This window comes from Halichondria panicea, chromosome 1 (genome assembly GCF_963675165.1).
Source record: "Halichondria panicea chromosome 1, odHalPani1.1, whole genome shotgun sequence".
Classification (NCBI taxonomy): domain Eukaryota; kingdom Metazoa; phylum Porifera; class Demospongiae; order Suberitida; family Halichondriidae; genus Halichondria; species Halichondria panicea.
The window spans coordinates 14,386,350-14,413,301 of NC_087377.1; the positions used below are offsets into that span (position 1 = coordinate 14,386,350).

General features: G+C 40.6%; 3 protein-coding genes across 9 annotated transcripts; 1 reads left to right on the forward strand and 2 right to left on the reverse strand.

The window, feature by feature from the left end:
* Nucleotides 1-1,562: 1,562 nt before the first annotated feature.
* LOC135351544 (uncharacterized) lies at nucleotides 1,563-26,869 on the reverse strand. 4 transcript variants are annotated; one of them, XM_064550573.1, is made up of 6 exons: nucleotides 26,729-26,866; nucleotides 3,485-3,536; nucleotides 3,207-3,433; nucleotides 2,794-3,142; nucleotides 2,390-2,609; nucleotides 1,563-2,343 (listed from the first exon to the last, which is right to left on the reverse strand). In XM_064550573.1, the coding sequence occupies exons 4-6, from the start codon at nucleotides 2,989-2,991 to the stop codon at nucleotides 1,748-1,750; spliced, it is 1,014 nt and encodes a 337-aa protein (XP_064406643.1). In that variant the 5' UTR covers nucleotides 2,992-3,142; nucleotides 3,207-3,433; nucleotides 3,485-3,536; nucleotides 26,729-26,866; the 3' UTR covers nucleotides 1,563-1,747. The 4 variants fall into 4 exon arrangements, 3 of the variants coding, with proteins under 3 accessions (XP_064406643.1, XP_064406662.1, XP_064406653.1); XM_064550592.1 differs by lacking the exons at nucleotides 3,207-3,433; nucleotides 3,485-3,536 and having other exon boundaries at nucleotides 26,729-26,858; XM_064550583.1 differs by lacking the exons at nucleotides 3,207-3,433; nucleotides 3,485-3,536; nucleotides 26,729-26,866 and adding an exon at nucleotides 14,573-14,997.
* Nucleotides 11,734-13,150, reverse strand: LOC135332671 (ATP-dependent DNA helicase RecQ-like). The gene is made up of 2 exons (XM_064527737.1): nucleotides 12,615-13,150; nucleotides 11,734-12,562 (listed from the first exon to the last, which is right to left on the reverse strand). The coding sequence occupies exons 1-2, from the start codon at nucleotides 12,728-12,730 to the stop codon at nucleotides 11,734-11,736; spliced, it is 945 nt and encodes a 314-aa protein (XP_064383807.1). The 5' UTR covers nucleotides 12,731-13,150.
* On the forward strand, nucleotides 14,010-24,007 carry LOC135351084 (uncharacterized). Of its 4 annotated transcripts, none has more exons than XM_064550011.1 (15): nucleotides 14,010-14,150; nucleotides 15,014-15,080; nucleotides 15,430-15,902; nucleotides 15,953-16,163; nucleotides 16,287-16,565; nucleotides 16,613-16,693; nucleotides 16,740-16,865; nucleotides 16,914-17,033; nucleotides 17,099-17,153; nucleotides 17,211-17,241; nucleotides 17,430-17,611; nucleotides 17,666-17,822; nucleotides 17,889-18,167; nucleotides 21,882-22,132; nucleotides 23,205-24,007. In XM_064550011.1, exons 1-15 carry the CDS (start codon nucleotides 14,130-14,132, stop codon nucleotides 23,860-23,862), a joined length of 2,991 nt encoding a protein of 996 aa, XP_064406081.1. In that variant the 5' UTR covers nucleotides 14,010-14,129; the 3' UTR covers nucleotides 23,863-24,007. The 4 variants fall into 4 exon arrangements, with proteins under 4 accessions (XP_064406081.1, XP_064406097.1, XP_064406089.1 ...); XM_064550027.1 differs by having other exon boundaries at nucleotides 17,889-18,095; XM_064550019.1 differs by having other exon boundaries at nucleotides 16,613-16,687.
* Nucleotides 26,870-26,952: the final 83 nt, after the last annotated feature.

A 26,952-nucleotide genomic window follows, 5' to 3' on the forward strand; every position in this document is an offset into this window, starting at 1 on the left:
ATGCACTGTTATTAACTTCGTAGCATCTTAATGGGTCTCGGTGGGATACAAAGTTATAAAAACAACTAGAGTAAACAAAAGGTAAGTAAACCATTTACATTGGAAGGTTACAGTTGTTTATCTGTTGATTGTGTGACATACAATAGGTCTGGTTGCGATATAACAATCGTCAGAACAGCAAATCACAGAAATGTAATATCCAAGAATTGTCAGAGATTTTTGCCTTAGCCATGAAGATTGTGTTTACAGTGTCGAGGATACAAAGAAATGCATTAATGTGTACCTGGCCATGAATTTTTATAATTTAATTATAGCCTCTGGAGCACACACCGACTTTAACCATTAATTTTACCAGCTGAATGATTGTAGAAAAAATTCAATATCTGCATGCTATACCTCGCCTGATTCATGTGTAGATTTCTACAACAAGCTGTCACTAGGCCCTGATAAATTATGTTTTTTTTCTCCCATTATTCTATTCTTTAATTCTTGCCTATTATTCCGGCATAAAAAATCCGCATAAAAAAATTCTGAAAATGTGACATAATAATTATAGAAAATTAAGACAAAGACATAAATACAGCACACAACTGACACACGACATAATTAAATGATTTTCTCAGTGTTATAATTATCTTGCTGACTTGTTTTTGCCATGAAACGTCGTTATGCATGTAATGATCTTTACCAAAAATGGACATAATAGACACCATTATGCTAAAAATTGAGCATAATTTGTCAGGGCCTTAGCTGTCACCCACTGACCTCAATTTTCAGGTCACTTTTTTCCTATTGGTAACCCAATCCAGCCACACCCAGTACCCCAGTGAAATCCCTTCCCTTTTCCACATAATAGCCGGAATGTGCAGGGGATTCTTGATGTTTTCGGCGTCCTCAAAGTATTCTTGAAGCTGCAGGATGACACGTATATATCAGAACATGATGAGGTTGGTACCAAACTGTAGCGTACACCCTCAGCTAGCTGCCAAATTATGTCTCAGGAGTTCTGAAACCTTAAAAGTGTGGAACCAAGGAGATCGAACCCCGGTTAGGGAGGGCTTTTGCGCCCTCTTAAAATTCCTCCATACATGTTTGGGCAAGAGGACGCGCCAAAACGCGGGAGAATAATTTCACTTCACTACACGTGGTGATTTTAGCAATTAATTTTGTGCACTCTCTGCATGTGCCACATCTGATGGACGCAGTGCAGACCACGCGTTTTTGGCTCATCGAGTCATGCAATGGGGTTAATTAAGTCCATCAAACAGACGTGGCACACAGGATGACTTTATGGAAAACTTGAAGAGGTTATATCACTTACACACCAGAACTACGTCAATTTCCATTCAAGAGTATAAAGCTGGATAATGTTGAGTTGTATATGTATTCGCATTGATAGAAACATTGCAGCTATAATGGTCTACTGATTGTAAATTCAGTATACTTGTGACACAATGTGCTGTGTGCATGTACGTGATGCCACTTCACTATTATTAGTGCATGTTTGTCATAATAATTAAATCTCAACTTATCTACACTTTGCTATTGAGACTAGCGATCAATTTAAAAGTACGCAGTAATTATGATAATCAATTACGTTACATTGATTGTATGCATGAGTGCATGAAGGGTTGTATAATTGGAAGTGTGATATACACATACTGTTACAAAATATCCGATAAGGTACAACGTTGTGATACTGCACTAAACTGACATGCTTGCATGTGCTAGATCTAAATGGGAGACTCTATTTGCAAGATTGAAGCAGTTCATTGTCAACGTAATCGTACTCCACTTTATCCTCTGGGTCAGTGGATACTCTTGCCAAACCATACGACTGATTCGCTTCCATGTTCATCTTGCCTCTTCTAGCTCCACTTCTTTTCAAAATTCCCACTTTATCGTAAGATAGGTTAGCTTTTAATCTCATTTCTTCATCTGGTCGGGAACGTTCTTTCTTTGGCTTTCCATAAGACTCGTTAGGAATTGGTTCCTTTGAACTTACACTCGACTTTGTATAAATACTACTGCCTATTATTGGATCATCGGCTTCACAATAAGAGTGAGTCAGGTCTTCATTTTGCTGTGCTGTTTCTGGATTCGAATAGATAACCTCCCGATAAATTTCCCTTGATTCTTGTATTCGTATCTCCGGTGCATCCTCTCTCGGTTGCACTCCAGACTCAGTTTCTCTTTTCAATTTTATGATGAGTAATTTTTTCAGCACAATATAGTATGTACCAACTCCCGTGACGAAACCGAGTACCAAAGAGAATATGAATACAACAACAGTAGTTGCTACGGTCACTCCGATAGATACACCATTGGAACTGCTGTCTGTCACTAAAATTACAGCTGATGTAAAGGCTCATGCATTAATAGAACTCACCTATAACAATATTATGTAGGACAGGATCACTTCTCCCCACGTCGTTGATAGCTTGGAGCTCCAACACGTAATTACCATCTCTGGAAAGCGGGACAGTGAATGTGACGCTGCACACCATTGTACAGGTACCACTATTAGTAGTTGAGATGTGATGATAATCATTCCCAGTTAGGGTGGCCTCATAGCGTATTTGTTGTCTAGAAGCAGGGCATGCCACAACCTGTGATTGACAATCATGCGTGGATCAGATAAGGTATAAATGTATATAGCCCCTGGGCCAGTATTGCATGGTAAAAATGGTATGGCTTACTGGTGGTTCCCATGAAACTGTCAGCATAACAGAAGCAGAAGATTTAAAGGATTTGGCAATATTGATTTGTTGAGATGCATGCATGTTGCCTTACCTGAACATCAATTGTGATTGTCTGGTGCGTTACCGGATCGCCGCATCTGATTTCATTAATGTGCTGCTCCTCAAGCTCTGAGATGTCGAGGGTAAGAGTTGAAGAAAAGTTTCCAAAATTCCATTGATCACTCTGCATAACTGAGCTCAACTCAACAGAAATAAAGGCTGGATTTGGTACAGTTTGAGTAGAAATCATACTGTCAGGATAGAATGAATGAATTTCTTCCTTAGTGACATTGTAACTCCAACGCAAACTAGTGAGGTCCACTCCCTCACAAAACAGTCTGACAGTTCCAGGACAGTGTTCACCAACCAGATCACTCCTCCCTCGACAGTCAGAGAAACACCTGCAACATGATTACATGCACTCAATGTTGCATAGCAAATCATGAAAACATGCAGGGATCTTACTAATTGCTCCGATTTGTCCAACAGTGAAACACAGTAAGACAATACTCATTACCAAGTGAAATACTGCCATCCTATTAATATATATAATAGCTACTTGCAATTGAGGCAGAACAATAATGGCTATTACTATGATTCTTTTACTAAAAACAAATATACATCACTATAGCTATCTCGTAGTTCACGTGCAGTCTCTCATACTTCAATTCACATGTTGATGTGGATTAGATCTATTTGAAGACAAGGTTAATATCAGTTGCAAAACATTGCTTTCTATGTACCTGGTTATAGTGTTCAGTTATAACTTCATATTATTTTCATAATCTGGATCACCTGGAGAGTATATAGGTCTTACGTTAGCTGCCCTTCAGATTTCAGTAGACAAAGTATAAGCCGCCCTGATAAATAATGCTCGGAATAATCTGTGTAATAGCATGAACAGTATAAATTTGTCCTCTTTCTTCCTACAGTGGATTGCAACCTTTCTCTTGTGAGATTTGATGCTTGAGGCAAGGCTTGAGGAGCTTTGAAGACTTCAAATTAGATGATCTTGCTGTTATAAATATTTGTATTTAGAGCCATTCTGTGCATGCTCAATAGTATTTAAATTTGCGGTTAATTTTGCCTATATATTTCAAGATGCTGCTTATATCAAGTGTATAATTAGCTCAGGCCTAGCATTGAGCGTGAACAAAAACTTAGTCAACAAGTTCGCTTGAAATCCATCGCTAAACGAAAAGGCACCCAAAAAACCTGATAATCGAGTAGTAATCACTGCATGTGTATACTTACGTAAACTATAAGAAATCATGCATTATATAATAGCTAAACTATTCAGGAATGTTGTGCAGACCTTAAGTTATAGCCGACAACGATTGGTCTTTCCATTTTGCTAAGAGATTGTCCACTATATAGAAAAATCCGTTGCTGTTTTATAATTAACCATCACATATACCCACCACCTTTGGTTACCATGGAAATCTTTTTTTGGATCGTTCTCTACTTACACAATGGTATCAGCAGTATTACTTAGAAATTATTTTGTGATTGTAGCTAATAATTAATTATTATACCAATACTGAGGAGCAAATATTGCGTTTTTTTACTCTCTAGACTAAAGGCACTGTAATTATCAGTGGAAATGGGTGGCTTGGTCGACCTCGCCCACAGAAAAAAGGCGTTATATGATTATCGGGATGTTTGCAGGGACATTTTATACTGGGACAAACACCAGGGGAAAAAGCTAGGAATCTAATACTCTTCCTCCATAAACTCTGCTGTACTGGGTATATGACCAGGAGCACTCCTGCATGGTATGACTAATATTAGAAATGTTGTGAACCTTTTTATAGACAAACTACTGTGAAAAATTAAAAAAGGTGATGACACTGCAAATAGTTGTGGCTCAGGTGCTGTTGCAGGAAAGTGACCGCCTAATACTAGTTGGGCGGAAGTCCTGTCACGGCAAAATCTGTCCCTCTTAAAATTAGTCCAGGGGGACCGATTTTGGCAGCAAAAGTGGTCCCCCCGGACTGGTTTTGATTGCCATAATTGGTCTTACCCTGCCAAAAACGGTCCGCCGAAGTTTTGTATCATAACTTGGCCATTATGAATGCTGTGAGGATGCAATCCTCTGAGCCTCCTTCTTTTGGACTGTAGATAGTGTCTCAACTGTCTATTTCAACAACACATCGCGAGCCATCAGCAATATTAAAATCAGGCTAGTGTATACTCACAATAAAGTAGATGAATGCATCAGTTAGATCTATGCAGTAAATGAGGGCTTAGCCAACTGTAAATTACTTTTTGCAGTTTCTACAGTACCAGCGTTTATTGGTGTTCAGTACTTCTTCATCGATTTTCTCGCAAGTGTCGTGATACCACTGCACCATACCACCCTGTCAGACGCAGCTCCTGAATCTGTCAAACGACAGTGACAATATACATCAAACGACTCTGTTTTGCTGGGGCGACTAATAGCTCTTCTTGAGCGATTAATTGGAAAGTGGTCTAGTTTCCCGCTCTCAAGACACTGGATCAAGTGGCTTCTCATCTGTATCTGCATGGCTATAAATTAAACCACACTAGTAGGATTGATTGCGAGACATAAGGAAGTTGCAAAAGCCAAAGCAAACAGACCACAATCTGAAGCACCGATTTGATGCTGTACGTTCATATACTGAATCGTTATGGTATCTTTGCTTGTGTGAAGTAGAGCAGCAATTTCTTCTTTGTTTCGACTTGTTGTGCATCTGCCACCACTATCATACACTTTCACGAACTATGCCAGGAAGACAATTAATGGTAGAAATCAGAATCCAGTGGCTATCGGCAACATTAAGAACCTGCACAAACTCTGCAGTTTCTATATCAATAGAGAGGGTACGAGTTTTGCAAACATCCTGTAAACCTGAGACTAGATGACCAAACTGAGAATGTAGTAGATGTTGCCCGGTATCAATCAAATTATCAGTGAGCCATCGATGTGGATGTTCTAAGATGTCTTTGTCGGCCTTGAATAGCTTCAATGATGGACACCAAACTGAGAGGCCTTGACTCAGAGTTGTCTTCGCTCTTGTCATCATCTTGCATTGCTTTTCATATCTTTAAAGCATTCCTTTTCTGTCGTCGTTTTGAATCTCTAGCAAAGCTTGTTCATTTCGAGATTTCTTGCATGGGGGAAGAACAGCAGGTGTTTCCTTTGTCATAATTATTATGTCTTCGTTTTAAATGTAGTATGCAATTTTTTGAGAGCTTGACAATATTGGAAATGGGTATTGCTTGCTTGTACTTGATAATAAGTTCAAAGCAGGTGCTGGAGCCGTTAAGATAAAAAAATATCTTCATCAAGAAAACTTAAGTTTGGCTCTGGAACAATCTCAGTGTTTGCAATGATGGGGAAATATACGATAGCTCCAGTGGCGGAGAGGTAGGTGGGTTGGGAGGAGATGAGCTGTGGGGCGGGGAGGTAGGTGGGTTGGGAGGAGGAGATGAGCTGTGGGGCAGGGAGGTAGGTGGGTTGAGAGGAGGAGATGAGCTGTGGGGCTGGGAGGTAGGTGGGTTGGGAGGAGGAGATGAGCTGTGGGGCTGAAAGGTTGGGAGGAGGAGATGAGCTGTGGGGCGGGGAGGTATAGGTGGGTTGGGAGGAGGAGATGAGCTGTGGGGTGGGGAGGTAGGTGGGTTGGGAGGAGGAGATGAGCTGTGGGGCGGGGAGGTAGGTGGGTTGGGAGGAGGAGATGAGCTGTGGGGCTGGGAGGTAGGTGGGTTGGGAGGAGGAGATGAGCTGTGGGGCGGGGAGGTCAGTGAGCTGGGAGGAGGAGATGAGCTGTGTGGTGGGGGAGGAGATGAGCTGGGAAGAGGAGATGAGCTGTGTGGCGGGGAGGTAGGTGGGTTGGGAGGAGATGAGCTGTGTGGCGGGAGAGGAGATGATCTGGGAAGAGGAGATGAGCTGTGCATGGGGCTGGGAGGTAGGTGGGTTGGGAGGAGGAGATAAGCTATGGGGCGGGGAGGCAGGTGGGTTGGGAGGAGGTGAGCTGTGGGGAAGAGTTCTAGTTAAGTATGGCTTTAAGTGGGAACCATTGACTCTTTCTGCTTTGACAGTAGGATTCTCAACTAGTTGAAGGAAGTACAGTTCCTTTCCAAGCGTTTTTGTAATAGTGAATGGACCCAAGTACTTGGCATCCATTTTACCGCCAGCCCGTTTTTTTCGTAAAAAATCTTTCTTTAGTACTTTTAACCCCAATGCATATGCTGATGGATTAGCTTTTCTTTTGTCATAGTCTTTTTTTGACGTTTTTGGGCCTTGAGTATGTTCTCCTTAGCCTCCCCCAATAGTTGTTGTCATCGATTGGTGATAGTCTCCAATGCCGAGCTTGAGAGCTCAGTCGAAAGTGGTTCAATTTGATCGTGACAGTCCAACAGTGTTTGGCTCCCCCATTGGAAAACCAGAATTTATCGCAAACTTTGTGAATGAAAAAGCGAAAGTATGTGTGAAGAAATTGTGAAGCTTTCAGAAATTGCCAATAACCAACCACATGCTGTCTACGCCTCAATGACACATAGATTCACCAGCAAATGGGCGTACCTCACTATAGAACAACTCCAAACATATCATGCTTTTAAACCCCCTAGAGCAAACCATCAGGTGTCGCCTAATCCCAAAACTCACTGGAAGAGAAGCCCCCAACGACACAGAAAAATAATTGTTCGCATTACCAACAAGACTTGGTGCGTTAAACCTCCCTGACCCTGCCGCAACAGCCGGAGAACAGTTTATTATGTCTAAGTCAATTACAAAACCCCTTGTGGATCAAAGAACATGACGTACCCATACGACACTCTTGTGGAACAAATGGAGGAAAAAATAAGTGTCAGAGAGAAAAGAGGTGAACATGCAAAACAATCTGCAATTATAGTTAGAGATTCTCTGCCTCAACCTCAACAACTAGCGATGGACCTTGGGAGCGAGAAAGGTGCCTCAAGCTGGCTATCTGCTTTACCATTGGAAGAGCACAAATTTACCCTACACAAAACTGCCTTTCGTGACGCAATAGCCCTGAGGTATGGTTGGCCCCCAGCAAACACACCATCCCACTGTGTTTGCATGTGGACATGCAGACGTTCTCCATTCAACACGCTCTCTCATACCCCAGAGGAGGCTACCCCAGTATGAACTGAGAGACATCACTGCCTCTCTGCTGAAAGAAACCTGCCACAGTGTCGCAACAGAACCCACCCTATACAACCAGTGACAAGTGAAACCTTTGAAGGAGCCTCAACAAATAAACAGGATGGTGCCTGCCTTGACATGGTGGTGGACGGATTCTGGGGAAGTATACCTTTGAAACTTGAGAAAGAACACTCCTCATTCTCCCCCCTCGTGTTTTCGTTGACCGGAGGACTGGCCCCAATCGCAACCACTTTCTATAAAAGACTTGCCTCCCAATTATCAGAAAAGTGGAAACAACCCTATGGCCCCACGATGCGCTGGCTGAGATGCCGTATCTCGTTCTCCCTACTGAGATCATGCATCATGTGAGCAAAGAGTACTGTTCTCCACAAAAAAGGAGGAAATTACAGAGTCCCTCTACAGAGCACATTGTTCCTATACTTCAAGAGCTGCTCCCAGAAAGAGTGCATGTGAAGTTGACAACTGCCTCTGCCTGTATACCTTGCTTCAGAAGTGCTGACAAGTTGTTAAAGCTTAGAAAAGAAGTAAGAAAGAAGGAAAAGGAACTGCAACAACAGGTGAATCATCGAAAGGATGGTTTGATTTACTATCTATGGTTTAATATATGCTGTATAGGGTCCTATTAGCACTGGACAGTGCATATAATCCTAATAAATGACCTGTATTAGGTTGAGCAAACATATGGACCAGGAGAGAGACCTGAATCACCACCAACAGAAGAGGGTACCCCAAGAAGGATAAGAAAGAGAACTCTCGCTACGAACATAGGGACACCTAGGAGTAAGCGTATATGTCTCGATACCCCAACAAGACGGTCACTGCAGTCAATGATGCCCACAGAATCTTCACCTGCAGTTGCTGTAAGTTTTATTGGTAAATGACTGACTTAATTTATTAACTATATTTATAGATCTTTGTCAAGGGGGAAAAAAAGTCTCGAGCCTATATTATCAGCAAGGCATCAGGTTTCAAGAAACTGGTGTGAGGTGTAGCTCGAAGGGGGCATGCTACCATTGCTAGACAAGTTTTAGTAAACATCGATGTTTTGTAATAAAATCGCTCAGAAAGTACATCCAGAAAGAAATGACCTTCCTTTGCTCGAAGAAAGAAAATTCATTGCTAAGAGGAAGATCTGTGGAGAGTGTGAAACGTTTCTCGTGGAATTTGTTGGCTAAAGAGCTAGAGAGCAAATTAAGCTCCTACACTCTATGGTATTTTGAGTGTTTGTGTGGACGTTAGGCGGAGGAAACGAAAGAGAAAGACTACAAAACAGAAATCATCATCAAATACTGCTATGCTGGGTGTATGTGCTGCTATATTGTTACGCCATCGCAATCAGAAAATGAATCTGCTCCAGCGAATCATCACATTGATTTTCCACAGTGGACACGCCTCAAAACAGGTGTGTATTTATTATAATTATGATGGTTAGTTATTATTATGTTTAAAACAGGTATACAAAAGACTACAGAAGTTGCAGTTGACCATGTCACGAGACAGCACACTATCTTTCTTAGATGAGATTGGGTTAGATTATGATTCACCAGTGATCGAATGGCGGGGGTGCATAGAGAATGAAATGAAGACAAGTCAGGTATGACCATGCATGCATGCATGCATGCAAGTGTTACAACAATACATATTATACTTATACCTTCACAGAGCACACTAGACGAAGATGCACATGTTGTACACTCTCCTGTACATGAAGTTTGCAATGATTCAGAAGCATCTCAGCAAAGCCATGACGTGCTTTCCGAAAGTGATGAGTCACAAGGTACCAATGGGTCTGATTCGGAAACAGATGCCTCATCACCAGACAAATCTTCTTGTTCTTCTTCTAGCTCCAGAGATGTTCTATCCACTACATCATCAGAATCATCATCAATAAATCTTGATGATATTCTAGGACCTCTGCCTCCATCATACCCTCTCACTTTCCCTTCGTTCAAACTGGTTGGCGATAATATCGACAAAGAAGTGAAACCACGTGATATGAGAAGTGATCATCAAACCAAGTCTCTGCACTATTTCCATTCTTATGCTGTTCTTGATCGAATAGATCTATCCGGTGTGAGTGATATCGTGACCATACCAGAAGTAAGCGAAGTAAATTTAACCGACCTCCTCCCAACATCAAGTGACGATGAAGCACTCGTGTCAAATTACGCAGTGTTTATGTTTCGTGTTTTGAAAAGGCACATGCCCTTTTTTAAATTCCGAGGAGTAGTGGAGAGACATATACAACATGAGCATTCATATGAAATGAGTCAGAAATCAACAGTTGTAAGCTTATAATTCAACATGCATGCAAATTTTTTCACTATATACGCAGGTTCCTACAGGAATTGATCTCAAATCTGAACAAAAATACGAGGAAATGATACCTTTATGTCAAAGGCTGCAGGAGCAATATGTCCCAAGACTTGAAACAATTGAGAATGTGAGCATTCTAAATGAAGAAGACCAGCAGTTACTGATACCAATGTACCATTTTCATCCGATACTATTTGGTGAGCATTACAATTATACTTTGAACAGTTGTTGACCCTTAAATGCAAATAATTGTGCTATAGGGGGGGACCAACTGACAGTTGCACGCATCAGAGGTTGTCGGAGAATAATGAGTAATTCTCAGACTGATCTACAACGACTGAAAGGCCTCATACCTGTTGTAGAAGACTGGCATGCCAAGCAATCATTTTTGGGGGTAAGACGTGTTAATTGGTGCTGTATTATGCATTTAATATATATAATTATAGTTATACATGCAGACAATAATCATTATTAATCACATACATGCATGCATGCACATGCAGGTTGCATGGATCCGCCTGTACTCTGCTTCCTCTGGTATCGATGGAGGAACACTGTTTCAATTGAGGAATCTCATAAATAGAAGAAATGTCAGAAAGCTGCCCCAAAATGATTTGAGTGCCTGTGAAGATTTTTTTAATGCGGTCACCGATGCGCATATCTTGACCGCTGCAATGACATTCTTCAATATGTCATCTCTTGATGATCGACCTTCCAATACATACTTTCCTGAAGGGTTCAACGACTTAACATCTCTTGAAAAAAGAAAAGTGCTGATGCTTGCAATTAAAAAATTGACAAAAAAGTTTGTAAATGTGTCATTGATGAACAAGAAGGACGAAGAGCAACAGATGGATGGTGTGTACGAGTATGCCTCTGAAACTCTTTCACTTGGTTTGCTTTATGCAGAGTTCAACGATGCCATTAAGGAGGGTGACGGGGAAAGAATAATCAGATGTTGGAGATATTTTCTTCTTATATTCAAATCAGCTCGGAGGAAAAACTACGCCATTGAAGCATTCACTCTTCTTGCTCAAGAACAATACTTGCTCAGTCCACGCCAGGCACTTCAGCTGAAGTGGAGTCGAACAATTAATACTCATGGATTTCCGGGAAAAAACATACCTTGTGATTTACATATGGAACACTTAAACCGAGAATGCAAAACGGCTCTCTCTGGACTAGGTTCGAACATAACTGACAAGTCAATTCAAAGAATTGGTCAGTCAATTGGGAAAACTGTCGAAATGTTAGAAAACTTTGACGAGATCAACCTAGTAACTAAGCAGTCCGGCTTTCACACCAGTCGATCTTCTAAAAAAGATGTAGAGAAATTGGTAGGACAACTGTTTGAAGTATCTAAAGTCTTCACAAATCAGCCTGCAACTGACCGTTGTCACCAAAATTTCAAAACCTTTAAGAGCAATATGGTTCAGTCTCTCAAACATGATAGTCTAAAACAGTGGATGATTGAACAGTTTAACAAACTACTATATATATATTAAAACATCATTAAATTTTACATCAAAAAGAGCACTTGGCACACATACATACACACTCACAAATGTCACAACATTGGCACAGTTCATTTCCAGCATATAAATGTTCAGTATATCCATTAAACTTTTTAAAAAGCATAGTCCTTCTACATACACTCTTGTTAATGCAATATTCTTTCATATCTTCGGATAGATCCCTTGTAACTACATCTGGAACTTTATGATAAAGAATAGCATGGGCTAAGAGATGATCCCGCCCAGCACGTCCTGATTCTTGCAAATACTGTTCTACATCGTCTGATGCTCCCCAGTGCATAATTCTTCTGACATTGGAGCAGTCAATGCCCATTCCAAAGGCTATTGTGGCAATCACAACTCTAAGTTGTGAATTAGGGATTGAAAACGAGCGTATGATTTCCTCCTTTACATCAGGTTGAGTGCAAGCAGAGAACATATCAATAAGTCTAAATTGAGCCATATCAGGAGCACTCATAGGGTTTAAAATCTCTTTTCCAAGCCGGTTCTTAAAATACAGGTAGATGTGTGTCATGCTGTCGTATGTTCGGCAGAAGATTATAGCTCTGTCTGTCAATTGCCTGTATCTCCTGACTTCTTCTATAAGAGGGGCAAATGTTTCTTCAATCGGTGGAGGGTTTACTTGAACTATGTATTTGATGTTGGGTTTGTGAGGGGACTCGGAGATTATAACAGGGTTGATTAATCCAACACTCTTACAAATAGCTTTTCGTGTTTTGATTGTGGCGGTAGCAGTTAGACTCATCACTTTAACACCTTCAGGCACCAAACTGCAAACTTCTCCAAGGTTGGCAAATTCAGTTCGAAAAGCTTTACCCCTAAAAATGTAAGAGGTATAATTTATAGTGAGTTACATTATGTGAAACTCACCATTTTGTTACACAGTGTGCTTCATCGATAACAAGGGCAACAAGATTTGCTTGGAATACAGGACTTTGAATATTATCTCTCCACTGTAAATCTGTGAGCAGGTATTCTGGACTCATGTATATGAGTTGCTTTCTACCACTGGATATTTCGTTGAGCCCTTTTTCATCACAATTTCCCACATAAACTGTCAGTCATGGCTTTCACTTGATCTTTCATCAGTGCCACAAGAGGGCTCACTACAATGACTAATGAAGAGCCAGGTGATTTTCTGATCTCGTCGAACACTCCAGGTAGGACACAAAAACATAGAGATTTCCCACTACCAGTAGGTAAGCTGACAAACACGTCTCTACCATCTACTAAGCTTCTTACAGCTAGCTCTTGACTGGGTTTCAGCTCCTTATATCCTAGCTTTATAGTAGCGACACGAATTGCAGCAGTTAATACTTCCATCTATACTCCCATGGCAACAATAATGATAAAGTGTTTCCTTTCTTACAGGTACGTCAGAGCACATAGCAACCCCTCCCACAATGTTTAATTATTAGTATTCTGGCAATCTGATTGGTGCGACAACATTCCGAAACAGGCCCATGGAAAACCGGCCACTTCGACCAGACGTCCTTCCCCCTTCGACGGCTGCTCGCGAGACTAGCCGAGTGTCTCAAATTACAGCAGACAATGTAGACCTGATGAGTGCTTATCTGCAGGTATTATTTTCGTATCCACTATAGAGCTGGTTCTACTGCCAGAAAGTTTCCAAAAGGAGCAGAACCTCTAAAACTACTACAATAGGATTGTACGACTATGGAATTGACTAGACCCTATCGATCCAATATCAATACAATCTATTACGAACTAAGGGAAAATTCGACATTGGTGCTCGTGCCCCTGTGAAAACTGTCTCATGCACACAATCGCAAATTAGTATGGTTTAGTCTCACTCTGTCAGTACTTATGAGATCACAACCTTGCAACATTGTCATGTCATTCTCAAATACACTGTTTCTAGACTAGACTACTGCTCAATAATAATAACTCAAGCCTCAATTTGAGGCTTGAGGATAGGCTCAAAGATAGACCTTTAGTCTTCAGACTTCACTATGCTAGGTATTGCGTCTATGATAATATCTCCAGACTTGCATATAAAGTAAGTCTGCAATGTGTAGGCATCCTGTGGCTTTGTTGCCTGTCAGGCTCCGCCCATCTACTGAAAGCCCACGCTCATTTTCACTGTTGTGCCACCACTGTGCCACTGTCACGCGACTTAGCGAGGCAGGCTCTCCTTTTTCTTAGACAGTTCGTTCTTTCTTTCTTTGTTCCTCCAATTCTTACCGTATTTTATCTTTATATTGACGGTGTGACAAAGAACTAGTTGGGTGTGGCCCCACCCTGGACCGAACCTACGTTCGCGTCCAGGGTGGGGCCACGCCCAACTAACAAAGAACAGAAAAAGGAGAGGCTCTCTGCGAAGGAGGCTAGGCTAGCCTAATACCGTGCAAGAAAGAGTAGACAATGAAAACGGCTAAAATGAAGGTAGAGTTTTAATTGTATGTAGTAGATCTCTATTCAGTTATATAGATCTATGATAAGATCATTGAGATTTCTGATTGAACACCATGCATAGCATGGACTAACAGTAGAGCAGTCTCACAACCCTAACCCTAACCCTGGTCTCCAAAGTATGTCACCTTGAATACCGGTACGCGGTATAGTTTTGTTTGGCACAGATGCTAGCTTGATTTTTTTTGCACAAAACTCGCCCTGAAATGCGGCCAGGCCCACTCGCTATTTCGTAATCAGTTAAAATTAAAATGCACCAGCAATAGCAAGTGGCCGCATTTCAGGGCGAGTTTTGTGCAGGCTAGCAATCCGTGCCAAACTGCCAAATGGCCAGTATAATATTGGAGGTGGCCGTACTTCAGAGAGCCAGGAGAGCCAGTATACTGTACACTTACCATAATGATTCATTATCTTCGAGACAGAGCCGCAAAATAATTAGTCAGAGTAAAGATGCTTTTTAGCAGCAAATACTTTCTGAAATTCAGCCTATTCCGACCAAACTACACTGTTCCAAGGCATGCATATTAACAGGAATCTACAGTACATCTAGCTAGCTATAAGATCGATCCTGCACTCATGATCGTATTATATTGACCGACTGATGCGGAAAATAGGTCCATTGTGGTGGCTAATTCATTCCTCTATCAGTAAGATACTGTATCAAGCTGATTGACAGCTGCATGCAGAGGGTCATTCCCAGGGAATTTCCCTAAGTCATAATGATAAGGGCCATGGTCACAGTGCATGGCTTTATCCCACGATCTGTATAAAGGGGCTATTCCCAGGGAAAATCCTTAACCACAATATGCATTGTTATGTTCACACCATGCACACAGAAACTAATGTTTCATCTGGGCTGGATCGTACTAACTGCCACTTCAGTTTTAACAACTCAGTCTGAAGGTGATCCTCCTATGTAATAATATTGTCACAAATGGCGCAAGCTAATTGGTTACCTTATTTCACTTAGGGACTCAGCATGCAGATCAAGGTCTTCTATATGTTGTGCTTATATATAGCTAGAGTCATAGTAATGATGATGCAGTGCATCATTATAAATTAAGCTTTTATCTTGCTCTAGCAGCTACCAATAGCTAGTACTCTAGTGCAGAAATAACTACTAAGTAAATCAGTTGCAGGCCTCCTCCAACGGTAACTATATGAGATTGCGAGACTTCCTCGGGGTCTCTAGAGACCTTGGACTCCTGTAACTATGGTATAGTGTAATTCACATTGCTGTTTGCTTTTGAAGGTGCAGATCCATCAGTGTCTCTGACTGTTGAGGGAGGAGGGAGTCTGGTTGGTGAACAATGTCCTGGAACTGTCAAGATTTTGTGTTATGGAATAAATTTGTCACTTTTACGGTGGAGGTACAACGGGAACATAGATATATTAAGGTCTGCCTTTCCCTCAGATACCACAGCACCTTCTTCTGTTAATACTAATAATCCAGCGTTCGTAAGAGTGGAGCTGCTATCAGTAGCACAGGATCCAGCTAATCTAAATTTTGCTAACTTTTCATCTGAGCTTGTTGTAAACGTGTCAAATCTAAGAACAGAGAGTGTAACAAATATTACATGTGGGGATCCAGGAACTTCCAAAATGATTCCAGTGGATGTTGAGATTATACAACAAACTGAGCCTGAGAGTCCCATTGGAATGAATGTGACAGCTCTCTATGAATTTGGATCCTTGACTGATGCCATTGTCTCTTGGAAAAAGTTGGTGAGTAAGATACATCAATGCTCATGTAAAATTGTAAATATCTCGTATAGGAAACACGATGTCCAGAATTTCAGACCTTCTTGATCTATCAAGTCACACTGTTGGGCTCTGGTATTGTCACAGTAAATCACACAAGCTGTGGAGAAGTGTGCATAGTCAACTTTCAGAACTTTTCCGATGCTATTGAAGTGTATAGGGTGTCACTGTTTGCTGTTAATGCCATCGGGGCAAGTGAACTTGTGGAATATCCAGCCATTATCGGTATGTCAAAATTAATTATGTCTTCAATTATAGGGACCGGCAATTTAATACATATGTAAAAGCTATGAAATACCCTAAGGCCATAATTATAATTATCTTACTATTAGCACAAACTTTTTTCAGTGAAACAAAGCAGCTTCTACTTCACACCTACTTTCCTCTCAAACGATTGTCTGTTTGTTTGTGAGTGCTTCTCAAATGGAAGTCTGGATACAGACAGTTGCAATGTGCTGTACGCAACTGACTCGATGTACAGGGATCCAATGATGATTGTTTCTCCACTCAATACGCAATTTGAAATAGCTGAAATAACTACTGACAGAGTCTATTTTTTTGAGTTCTCTGTGTCTGTGAATGGCACTCTGGTTGTTAGGAACAGGCTTACTGAAAAAGCGATATCAAGTGAGTATCACACAATTATAGACGTTAACTAATCTTCACTGTTTCAGGTCCGAGGTTCAGTACAGTGGTTATTGTTTTCCTTGCTCTAACCATTTTGCTTATCACTGTCGGAACAGCATTTGGTATAGGTACATTAAATTTCCTAAACTATGTCTTGCACATTAATTTTTGCAGTTATCTGTGTTGCTAAGCAATTGCAAGGGGTTAAAGCAAAGATTGTTTTGTTTATGGTATGTCTCTTTGGAATGTTGAGCTTGATTTGTCTAATTGTTTTCTTCATTATCACTGGTGTTCAACAAGGTAAGTTCTTACTGAGTTGAATTTACTTTCTAAGATGTTTCTCTGTAGACACATGCAGTCTGGATTGGAGCAGAGCACGTGATGCATTGGTCATTGTAGCCTTTCTGTTTGCTCTATTTGGAAATGCTCTTCTGGTCTGTTTCCTGCTTGTCTCTTGCCAACAAAAAAGTAAGGCATCTTTAATTCTCAAATTAATAGCAATCAATTTAATTCGTGCCTGTGCCTGTTGTCAGAGTCTGGCCGGATGAATTTGCAGTTTAGTAAAGATTCCCAGACCAACATGTATAGGTAATAATTATAGTATAGTATAATATTAATTACAATTAATATTTTTGATTTCCTCAGTATCTCAGAACAAACGGACGCAATAGCTGAGGTTAGTAGTTGCTTTTCTATCAAATATAATAATTGTGCATGCGTTGCATATAGTAAAAACAGATTCGTTATAATAACTCAAATAAAATGCATCATTTGAAATTTAATGTACTATAGAAATAACATAAATTTCTGTCATTTTAACTAAACTGCGACCCATAATAACATATGTTTTTTTACTGTGTATAGGGTTTGACTAGCAATTCTAAAGCAAATCCTGAGAAGACAAATACCGCTTCAGGGGCCAAGGATGTAATAGCACCTTCAGAGAATATGGAGTCTAGTAAAAACAAGAAGAGTGAGTCTAAGAAATTCACTGTCTACAAAGTTGTGGTCAGACTTGAGGATAGGTGGTACCTTGTGTTCAGAAGGTGATCAATGCTGTCCTTTGTTTGATCATGATGTATAAGGTGTTGTCACTGCAGGTACCCTGAATTTGAAACTCTTTTTGGCGAAATTAAAAAGGTGTACCCATCCTTGGATAAATTGCCAGGGAAGAAAGTCTTAAAGAACAAATTTGATCCGAATTTCATCGACGAACGTCGCATTGGGCTACGTGATTTCATTATCAACCTCATGAATGTATGCTTCAGTGTAAAATAGACAGTATAGTGACTTGTAGGTATGTAAGCATATTCACACTCCCAGATCCCCGACATCCTAGAGTTTCTCCCAGTCCGTGAATTCCTGGCCATCAACGACCCACGTTCAGCACTCCCCATCAACGACGAGCCGGTAGACGAACAGAGAGTACAAGAGGCGGACAGGGTGAAGCTTGGTGAGAAGGAGGACACCACTGCCAAGATCACTGACCTTGACCTGCTCAAAGTTATTAGGAAAGGAACCTTCGTGAAAGTAGATCCGGTCCTTTATAGAGCTTACAAACCTATTATGATGTATATCTTGCTACAAATCACCTATCACCAGGTTAAATTATCTATAAGCACACAGTCATGTATAAGGTATAGCACGTGCTAGACCTAGCTACAGCAGGGAACTATTAATATGAGCCTGTGCATTTGGTATCCATGTTGATATGTTGCTAGCTCTATAGTTAGCCAATGAGAAGTGAGATGATTATATGCATTCAGCTATAATTATATGGTTATATAGTGTCCCTCGTGCAGCGCCCTATAGGCCTTGTGACACTATAACATAACACATGAACCAAAAGCATGGTGCAAGGTCCTCGCTCATAGTCCATCTTCGTGGCTTCTTACTCATTCTGTATATGTCTCCCTATTTTATGATTGGCACATAAGCAAGCCAGGTTTGTTACGAATTGTGTATTCGAAATTTGCATGCAGTGGTCCAGAGAGTTTGTATTATTGATGTAGACTATACATTCATTATTTTGACGCGCTAGGGGCAGAAGCAGCTATAGCTGGAAATTAATTTTGCATTACCGTATAGCGGGGAGGTGCAAAATTCCGAGGGCAGTTATAATTACGCGAAAATGATAACAGGATAAACTCCCACACACCAGTATTTCACATGCAAAGCTATATTGGTGGGTGTGATTCCTGCATGGCATTGAAACACGAATACTATAGAACCCACGAACATTTCGGCTGGAGGGCTCTGGAGCCAAATAGCAAAAATTTGCATTTACCACGAAAAATTTCTCGCTATACAATAATTTATTACTCTTGTGGCATGTCATCACTGCACATGCATTAGTCGCCGTGTGCATGTATATAGAGCTTCGCTGTGGGATGAGAAGTTGTTCAGAGTCTTGTGTTCATGTTGAGTACCCAGGGGCGTAGCTATATACATTTACCAAAGGGGTTTCTGAAGGGATAAGGCGGCGCAGCGCGAATAATTTGGGGACCACGCCCATTTCCGGTTCCACACCTCTTAATTATACTGGTTACACCCCATATGGCTGGAGGGAAGCATTTTTGATAAGTCGTAGCTTCAGCTCTCCTCATGATCTCTTAAACTTTTTAGTGTAAGTACAAATGTACTACCAGGATCAGTACTAGACTCACTGGCCACTCCCATCATCACTATCTTGAGGATTGGGACTGGTCAACTGCCAATCTGCGAGTTGTTTTTGTTGAATTTTAATTAGTTGCATGACATCATCTTGTAGTTTGTGCGGTTGACCAAAGTTGCGTAACTATCAAGTGAATGTGGGTTATGTCCCGTGGTTTATCTAACACAACATAAGACCCAGCCCAACTACAACGAATTACGTGGGCGAAATATGTCACATGACATTGCTTCTGCACTGTGATTGGTCATTACCGATTTCAGTAATGAGAACAACTCGCAGATTGGCAGTTGACCAGTCCCAATCCTCAAGATAGTGATGATAGGAGTGGCCAGCGAGTCTAGATCAGTATCATTGACATTGACAGTGGGTATGAGCTTAGCCTCGATCCCAGGCCGCTCTTCCTCGAAAAGAGGGCCTGGTATCAACTGTTTGCGCATGCGCCACATAATCCCCATAAACTGGGGACTCCGGATATCATCGTATAATGCTCAGTAAAACAATGACGTCACAACAAACGGAAGTGGATTGAAGAAAGTGGATAGAAGCGCGATTGTGAAGGTTTCTAGCCCGTGTGATAGCATTCTATATAATAGCTACCCTTAGTCTGCTATGTTAACAAAGGACTCACAGCCTGCAACAGTGTGGATAACAATCCTCTGAACGGAAGAAGGCTGACAATAGCCTATATGGATAGGCCACGCCCATCTGACACTAACCTTGGTGAAAGTCGACTCTATCAGAAAGAAATTGCTGCTGTAACCAATACAGCTCTGTCTCTAGCTAGCTAGCTAGCTATATACAGTAGAACCTCGATTATCCGGACACCTTGGTTCCAGAAGCAGGCTGGATAAGTGAATATGCCGGATAATCGAATAGATAAACCACGCCTTGATCCACCCACTTTATTGATAAACAGCAGTGCCGCATGGTTGTCTGCGCATGCGCAGAAGATAAGCAGGCATGTCTCCATGGTAACAGCTGCAACGCGCATGCGCGTTTGAGGGACACGCCCATTTTCTGATCTGATAACAAGAAAACTGCCAAGCCGGATAATCGAGGTTCCGGATAATCGAGGGCCGGATAATCGAGGTTCTACTGTAGCTCTGTATCTGACTTTATAAACTGAGTATTCTTTGTCTGTATGTGTTATTCAGGATATAATTCGGGTAAAAATTCAGTGTAATGGGAAATTACGGGGAAATTATCCAATAATTTTGCGCATGCGCAAGCAGTCAGTAGCAGGCCTCTTTTTTGAGGCCTTGTGAAGGAGGCTAGTATGAGCTCTGAGGTTGGTGGCTGAGAATCAGATTGTGGTGAGACTGCATGTACATGCAGTCTGGAGTCTGAGCATGCAGTAGAGGAACTGGGCTGACAATTAGGTCTCTTATCTTGGATTGCAGAAGCTAAACTATAGTATTAATAATAGGCATTGAAATAAATCCAGGCTAGATATCAATCAATACTCTTGCTATAGTCTCCAGCCATTAGCTATAGTATAGTATATACACTGTAATTAAAATACAGTCTGGTGTCTGACTCTGAGCAGTAGTAGAGGAACTGGGATGATCTTCCATGGTCTCTTATCTTAATTGGATTGCAGAAGCTGAACTAGTAATAGGCAGAATAAATACAGACTGGATCAATCTACTCGTGGTCAATATTAGCTTGATTCCAGGCCGATTAAAATACGGCCTGTTACCTATTTCATGGTGATAATGCGCATGCGTTAGTTCATTAAACTGAGGATGCCCTTTTTTTCTCTAGTCTATTTTCTATATATCTTTGTACATCAGCTTAGCTCTCTATTGCGTTGTTCCAGAAGGCTTTCACACTAGTCTGAAGCCAGAAGAGGCTCTCATCTACCTCTATGACGGTTGTATAGTCAGGATGTCTTACCTTGGATCTGTACAGGATATATGGGAAGTGTATGGTGCCTCAAACTGCTACTTGCGAAGACAATCCGGCTATAGTACCATCCTAGACGTAGATGAGAGCCTCTTCTGTCTTAAAGCCTTCTATAGACCAACGCAATAGACGGCATAAGCCACAGCTTCACAGAACTCAGTCATATAGAGATAAAGTATTACGGAACGTAATATTATTCTTAGTAAACGGACTAATTTCTGGTGTAATTTACTAAGGTTTTACATTCGTAGTACGATTACCCATATTCTGTGTAATTTGAAGCGCATGTGCACTATCACCCCTGCAATAGGTACCAGGCCGTATTTTAATTGGCCTTGAATCGAGGCTAGGTCAATATTAACTTCAGCACATGATTAGTCCCACCCATTTTTCAGCAAGCAAGGGGGTTTCTGGGCAACTAGGAATCCATTAAGCTACTCCCCTGGTACCTTTACTGAGTGTATAGAGCGGAAACGCTGCAGTGGAGAGCAGCTGGAGCATATTTAAACCAATAAGATCGACTCATTATACCACCAAAGTTAATGATTAAAATAGCCTCGCTTAGTTTTGTTCGAAATAATAACAGTGCCAGACTAATCTTGCAGATTAGGGACTCGCTTTATTCATCCCAATCGCATCATAATTATATATTCTTATTCACGTCTTATTCACTATATAGCTGCACACACAACCACACACTCTAACCACACATGCATACCTTCCCCATGCTTTCACAGGTCTACCTGGGTCGACACAAGGAAACTGGTGCTTTCTATACCATCAAAGTCCTGCAAAAGGAAGCAATCAGTGAGGTTGAACTCACAATGGCCAAGAGAAATATCGCGATCCACCCGTTTCTAGTAGGCCTACATTACTCCTTTCAGACGAGGACTAAGCTATATTTTTTGTTGGAATATGTGAACGGTGGAAAGCTGTTGTTTCATCTGCAAAGACAGAAAAATAATGCTTTCGATGAGCCCAGTGCAAGGTGAGTAGTCAGACACCATTTTTATGCTAAGCGGTTTATTTATGTAGCTGTATAAACTGCAAATCGGTCTGTCTGTTAGCTCTATAGTATATTATTTAAACTCCCAATCCTCAATGTACATAAAGTGTAGATGCCTCTAAAACTGCTCTGCATAATATTATAGTTCAAGCCAATCTAGCAATCAAGTTATTACCATTGATCCCACCACCGTATGAGTTGTTCCTAAGTCCATGGTGTGTGTTACACAGTAAAAACATATTCGTTATAGTAACATGAAACGCATCTTTTGAAATTTTGTTATACATTACTGAAAAAGTACCGCGGGTGCTGAAGGTGCCAAAGCTACACACATTATAATAATTATCATGATGAACATTTTTGCATTAATTAATTTTGGTGCATGTATAGGCAGAATCCAGATCACAGGAAGATCGCCCACGATTGTTTTTAAAAACGATCTATGCCAAAAGTTCAAGTCTAACTGCATCAGAGCCTTCAGCTCTCTTCTCACTCTTGCAGCTATATATATACCAATAGCTAGCGTTCTAGTGCAGAGCTATAACTACTAAGTAGAGTAGCAACACTCGGTGAACAAGTTTTGCTAAGCACTATTCTGAAAAGGCTGCAATGGCATTCCAAGTAAGCAAAACTAGGCATAACTCGAGAACGAAGCATTATTTTACAAATCCACGAATTAAAATCCAAGAAAACATGGCTAGAAGCCTATATATACAGAAACTCTTACTTGCACTTCATTAATAATCCTTGAGCAGTCTACATATACTCACACACACATGCACATGCACACACAAACACACTACCGTATACCTCGCTAGCTTGCGCATGCGCACCGATCGAGGCATAATGACACTAAAATAAGATGATGCATCTAAGTGTTTTTGCTGCAAAAACAATATTCTTTTTCTGATTATAATGTAAGTGAGCAAAATATTATTCAAGTGGCCCTATCAACTCTGGTCAGCTTACATTTGAGACTTTAAATTAAACCTAAAAAATATAAAGGTGCATACAGGACTATAACATTGCTTGAACATGTAATTACCCGTTACAGATTCTACGCTGCTGAGATCACCTCTGTCCTCGGGTACCTACACAGTCTCAGTATTATCTATTGGGATCTCAAACTTGAAAATATTCTGCTGGATGCTAACGGGCACATCATGCTAACAGACTTTGGACTCTGCAAGGAAGAGGTCAAATTTGGAGAGACAGTAAAAACTTCTGGCACTCCCGAATATCTAGCCCCTGAGGTGCTCAGAAAGCAAGAGTATGGTTACAGTGTCGACTGGTGGTGTCTGGGCGTGGTAATCTACGAAATGATGTACGGGCTGCCACCGTTTTTTTCTGAAGATGTTACTCAAAGGCACACCAATATTATTCAGAAGTCTCTAAAACTGCACACTCACATTTGTATCACTTCCAGTGCTCAAGACCTGCTCGAAAGTTTGCTGCAAAAAGACAAAAATGTTCGATTAGGCGATCATAACGACATCAAGTTTCACTCATTTTTTAAGTCTATCAACTGGGATGCCCTGTTTAATAAGCGATTGAAGCCTCCGTTTATCCCTTCTCCGGTAAAGGATGCCCTCAAACTTGGACATTTTGGATCCGAGCTTACTGCCGTGGCTATTTCTGACGCGCAGCTACACGGGACAGAGGGTGTGCCATGTGTGAGCATTGCTGACGACACTTTTAATGTAATGAACTAGTTATACCCACAAAAAAGTATATGTGTGTTCTAGCGACTGTGTATCATCAGTCTTGATTATTAACGTTTTCGTCATTGTTTGTGTATAATTATATATAGATCTATGTTCAAATGTGACTCGTGTTTACCTATAACTGAAAGGAAAACATTCAATCTGCAACAGGAAGCACAAAAACATATAAGTGTACTGTTGCAAGTATATAGAAGATTAGCCTCGTTCCCAGGCCGATCCGTCTCCGACTTAGCGTTCAATTGGAGACGGATCGGCCTGGGAACGAGGCTAATAGAAGATTAGGTAATCAGTGTATGTATATACTCATGCAATTTGAAATACCATATTTTTATATAGCGAGTAACGCAAACATTAAAACTGGCCCACACACTGGTATTTCACATGCAAAGCTATTGGGTATATGGTTTCCTGGCATTGAAACGCAAATATTAGAACCCATGAACATTTTCCGCTATACTGTAACTGATCATTATCTACTAACGCTTTAGGTTCTATAGTCTCTGTATATTCTACTCCAATCATTCTCAAAGCATTGTTTGTAATAGTTGAGTTGTAGTAAAACAAAGTCCATAACATTAAGATTGCATTCTCATTTTATCATCACGACAAGGCTCTTACCTCAAGAACATCAATTCACAAACAGCTCAATGTAACATTCAAGAGCTAGACTAGTCATTTGAGGTGATAAATACAGTTTAATTTTATAATCCAAAAGCTTCAATGAAATGGTTCCAATGCATAATTGTGATGAAAAAGCTATCCAATGACAACCTGCTATTTACGACACATAGTAGAAAAGTCCACCCTCCACACTCCCCAAACAAAGAAAGTCAGGTCAGCATTCCAACAGTGAGTGTTTGAGGTTGGTTTAGAAAATTAAAAGCAATGTCTCGAATATGACAGAAGTTGAGTTGAGTCTTACGGGCACACAGACAAGAAGTATTCAACTGCCAAGAGTAACGTGGCTACTTGTCCATTATGTTCAACTCCAGCCAGCAAATTATTGTTGCCCATTATTCTTTAGACACCTATTATGCTAAAATTATTATTATTATTTTATCAGGGCCTAGCTGCAGCAATACCACTACTGAAAGAGGTTTGACTGATAATCCGGAATATACCATCCGTATAATTATGACCGTCCGACGTCTGTCTGACAATTGAGGTAAATGGCCGACATTCTGGATTATCGTCAAACCTCTTTTAGTAGTATACTGTATGCAGCTGGGTTTGTTCTTTTTGTTCAAATTTGGTGTATAGCTGTAGGACAAACATTATGATGCACAAAGGTTGAAAAGTTTGCTATGCAGATTGTTTTGTGAGCATCTGATTTTTAGAGACGGCCGAATATTGATCAGCTATATACTCTAGCCATAAAACTTTGGCATCAGCGTACGCAAACCATATGCAAATCGGTAGTAAGTATATTAAGGAAAATTTGCAGCGCATGCACCCTATAGCTGAACAAAATTACGTACTCAACTATAATTATAGGAAATCCTTGAAAACTTCTCTAGCTGTATAATAATTATCATACACCGTACCCATGACCACCTCTGTCCTCGGGTACCTACACAGGCTCAATATTATCTGGACGCTAACCGGTCACTTCATACTTTCGGATATTTCAAGGTTTTTGATCATAAGATAATAGTGAGAATATAATTCTGCTTTTTTGTTATTTCTTCTGCATGCTGGAATTTCAAAGTGTGTCTGAGATCAATTCAAGAGCTGCATGGCATTGGACTTATTGTTGAATAAAAAAGAAGTGTGACTGTGTCAACGTAATCATACTCCACTCTCTTATATCCAGGTCAGTGGTTTCTCTTGCCAAACCATACGAATTATTCGCTTCCATTTTCACCTTTGTAGCTCCATTACTTCCCACTTTATAATAGCTCAGTTTTAATCTCATTTCCTCATTTGGTCGGGAACGTTGCTTCTTTGACTCTCCATAAGACTCATTAGGAATTTGTTCTTTTGATTTTACACCCGACTAGGGGTTGGTAGATTATGCTAGCATAATTTTGAGCATAATAGGTACATTTTTTGGTGAGAATTATGCTGGCATAGTAGGCACATTTATAACAAATGAGAATAATAGGCAGGTTTCACAGAAATAAGGTCAGTACGAGTCATAGTATAAACAATTGGAATTACTGGTGGTTAATATCTCCTTGCAATTCTACATTATAGATAGAGTCACGTGGCAATTATTTATAGTTTGATGTTATACTTGTGCAACGACATGGGTCGATCCTATATTGTGCTTTGGAGAAATTATGTGGGAATAATAGGCGATTTGAAAGGTTGTTTACTTGAGCATAAAAGAATAGCATAATAGGTAATATATCGAACATAATCTACCAACCCCTACACCCGACTTTGTAAAAACACCCGTTCCTTTTATCAGGAGCCCATAAATAAAATAACTACGAAACGTGATCCCCGAGTATACGTTGAAGTTAGCCGCTCCTTCTCTTATTTATGGGCTCCTGCTTTTATCGACTTCACAGTAAGAGTGAGTCAGGTCTTCATTTTTATGTGCTGTTTCTGGATTTAAATAGACAACCTCCCGATCAACTTCCCTTGATTCTTGTATTCGTATTTCCGGTGCAGTCTCTCTCGGTTGCACTCTAGTCTCCGTTTTACTTTTCAGTTTTATGATGAGTAATTTTTCAGGAAAATATAGTATGTACCAATCCCGTGGCAAAACCGAGTAACATAGAGAATATGAATATACAACAACAGTAGTTGCTATGGTCAGATACAAATTCATTGGAACAGCTCCCCGTCACTATACAGTTACATGTACAGCTGCTGATGTAAAGGCTCATGCATTAATAGAACTCACCAATAAAAACATTTTCTGTAACAGGATCACTTCTCCCCACGTTGTTAATGGCTTGGAGCTCCAACACGTAGTTACCATCTCTGGAAAGCGGGACAGTGAATGTGACCCTGCACACCATTGTACAGTCACCACCATTAGTTGTTAAGATTTGACGATCATCACTCCCATTTAGGGTGACCTCATAGCGGTTTTGCTGTCCATAATTAGGGCATACTTGTTGTGGT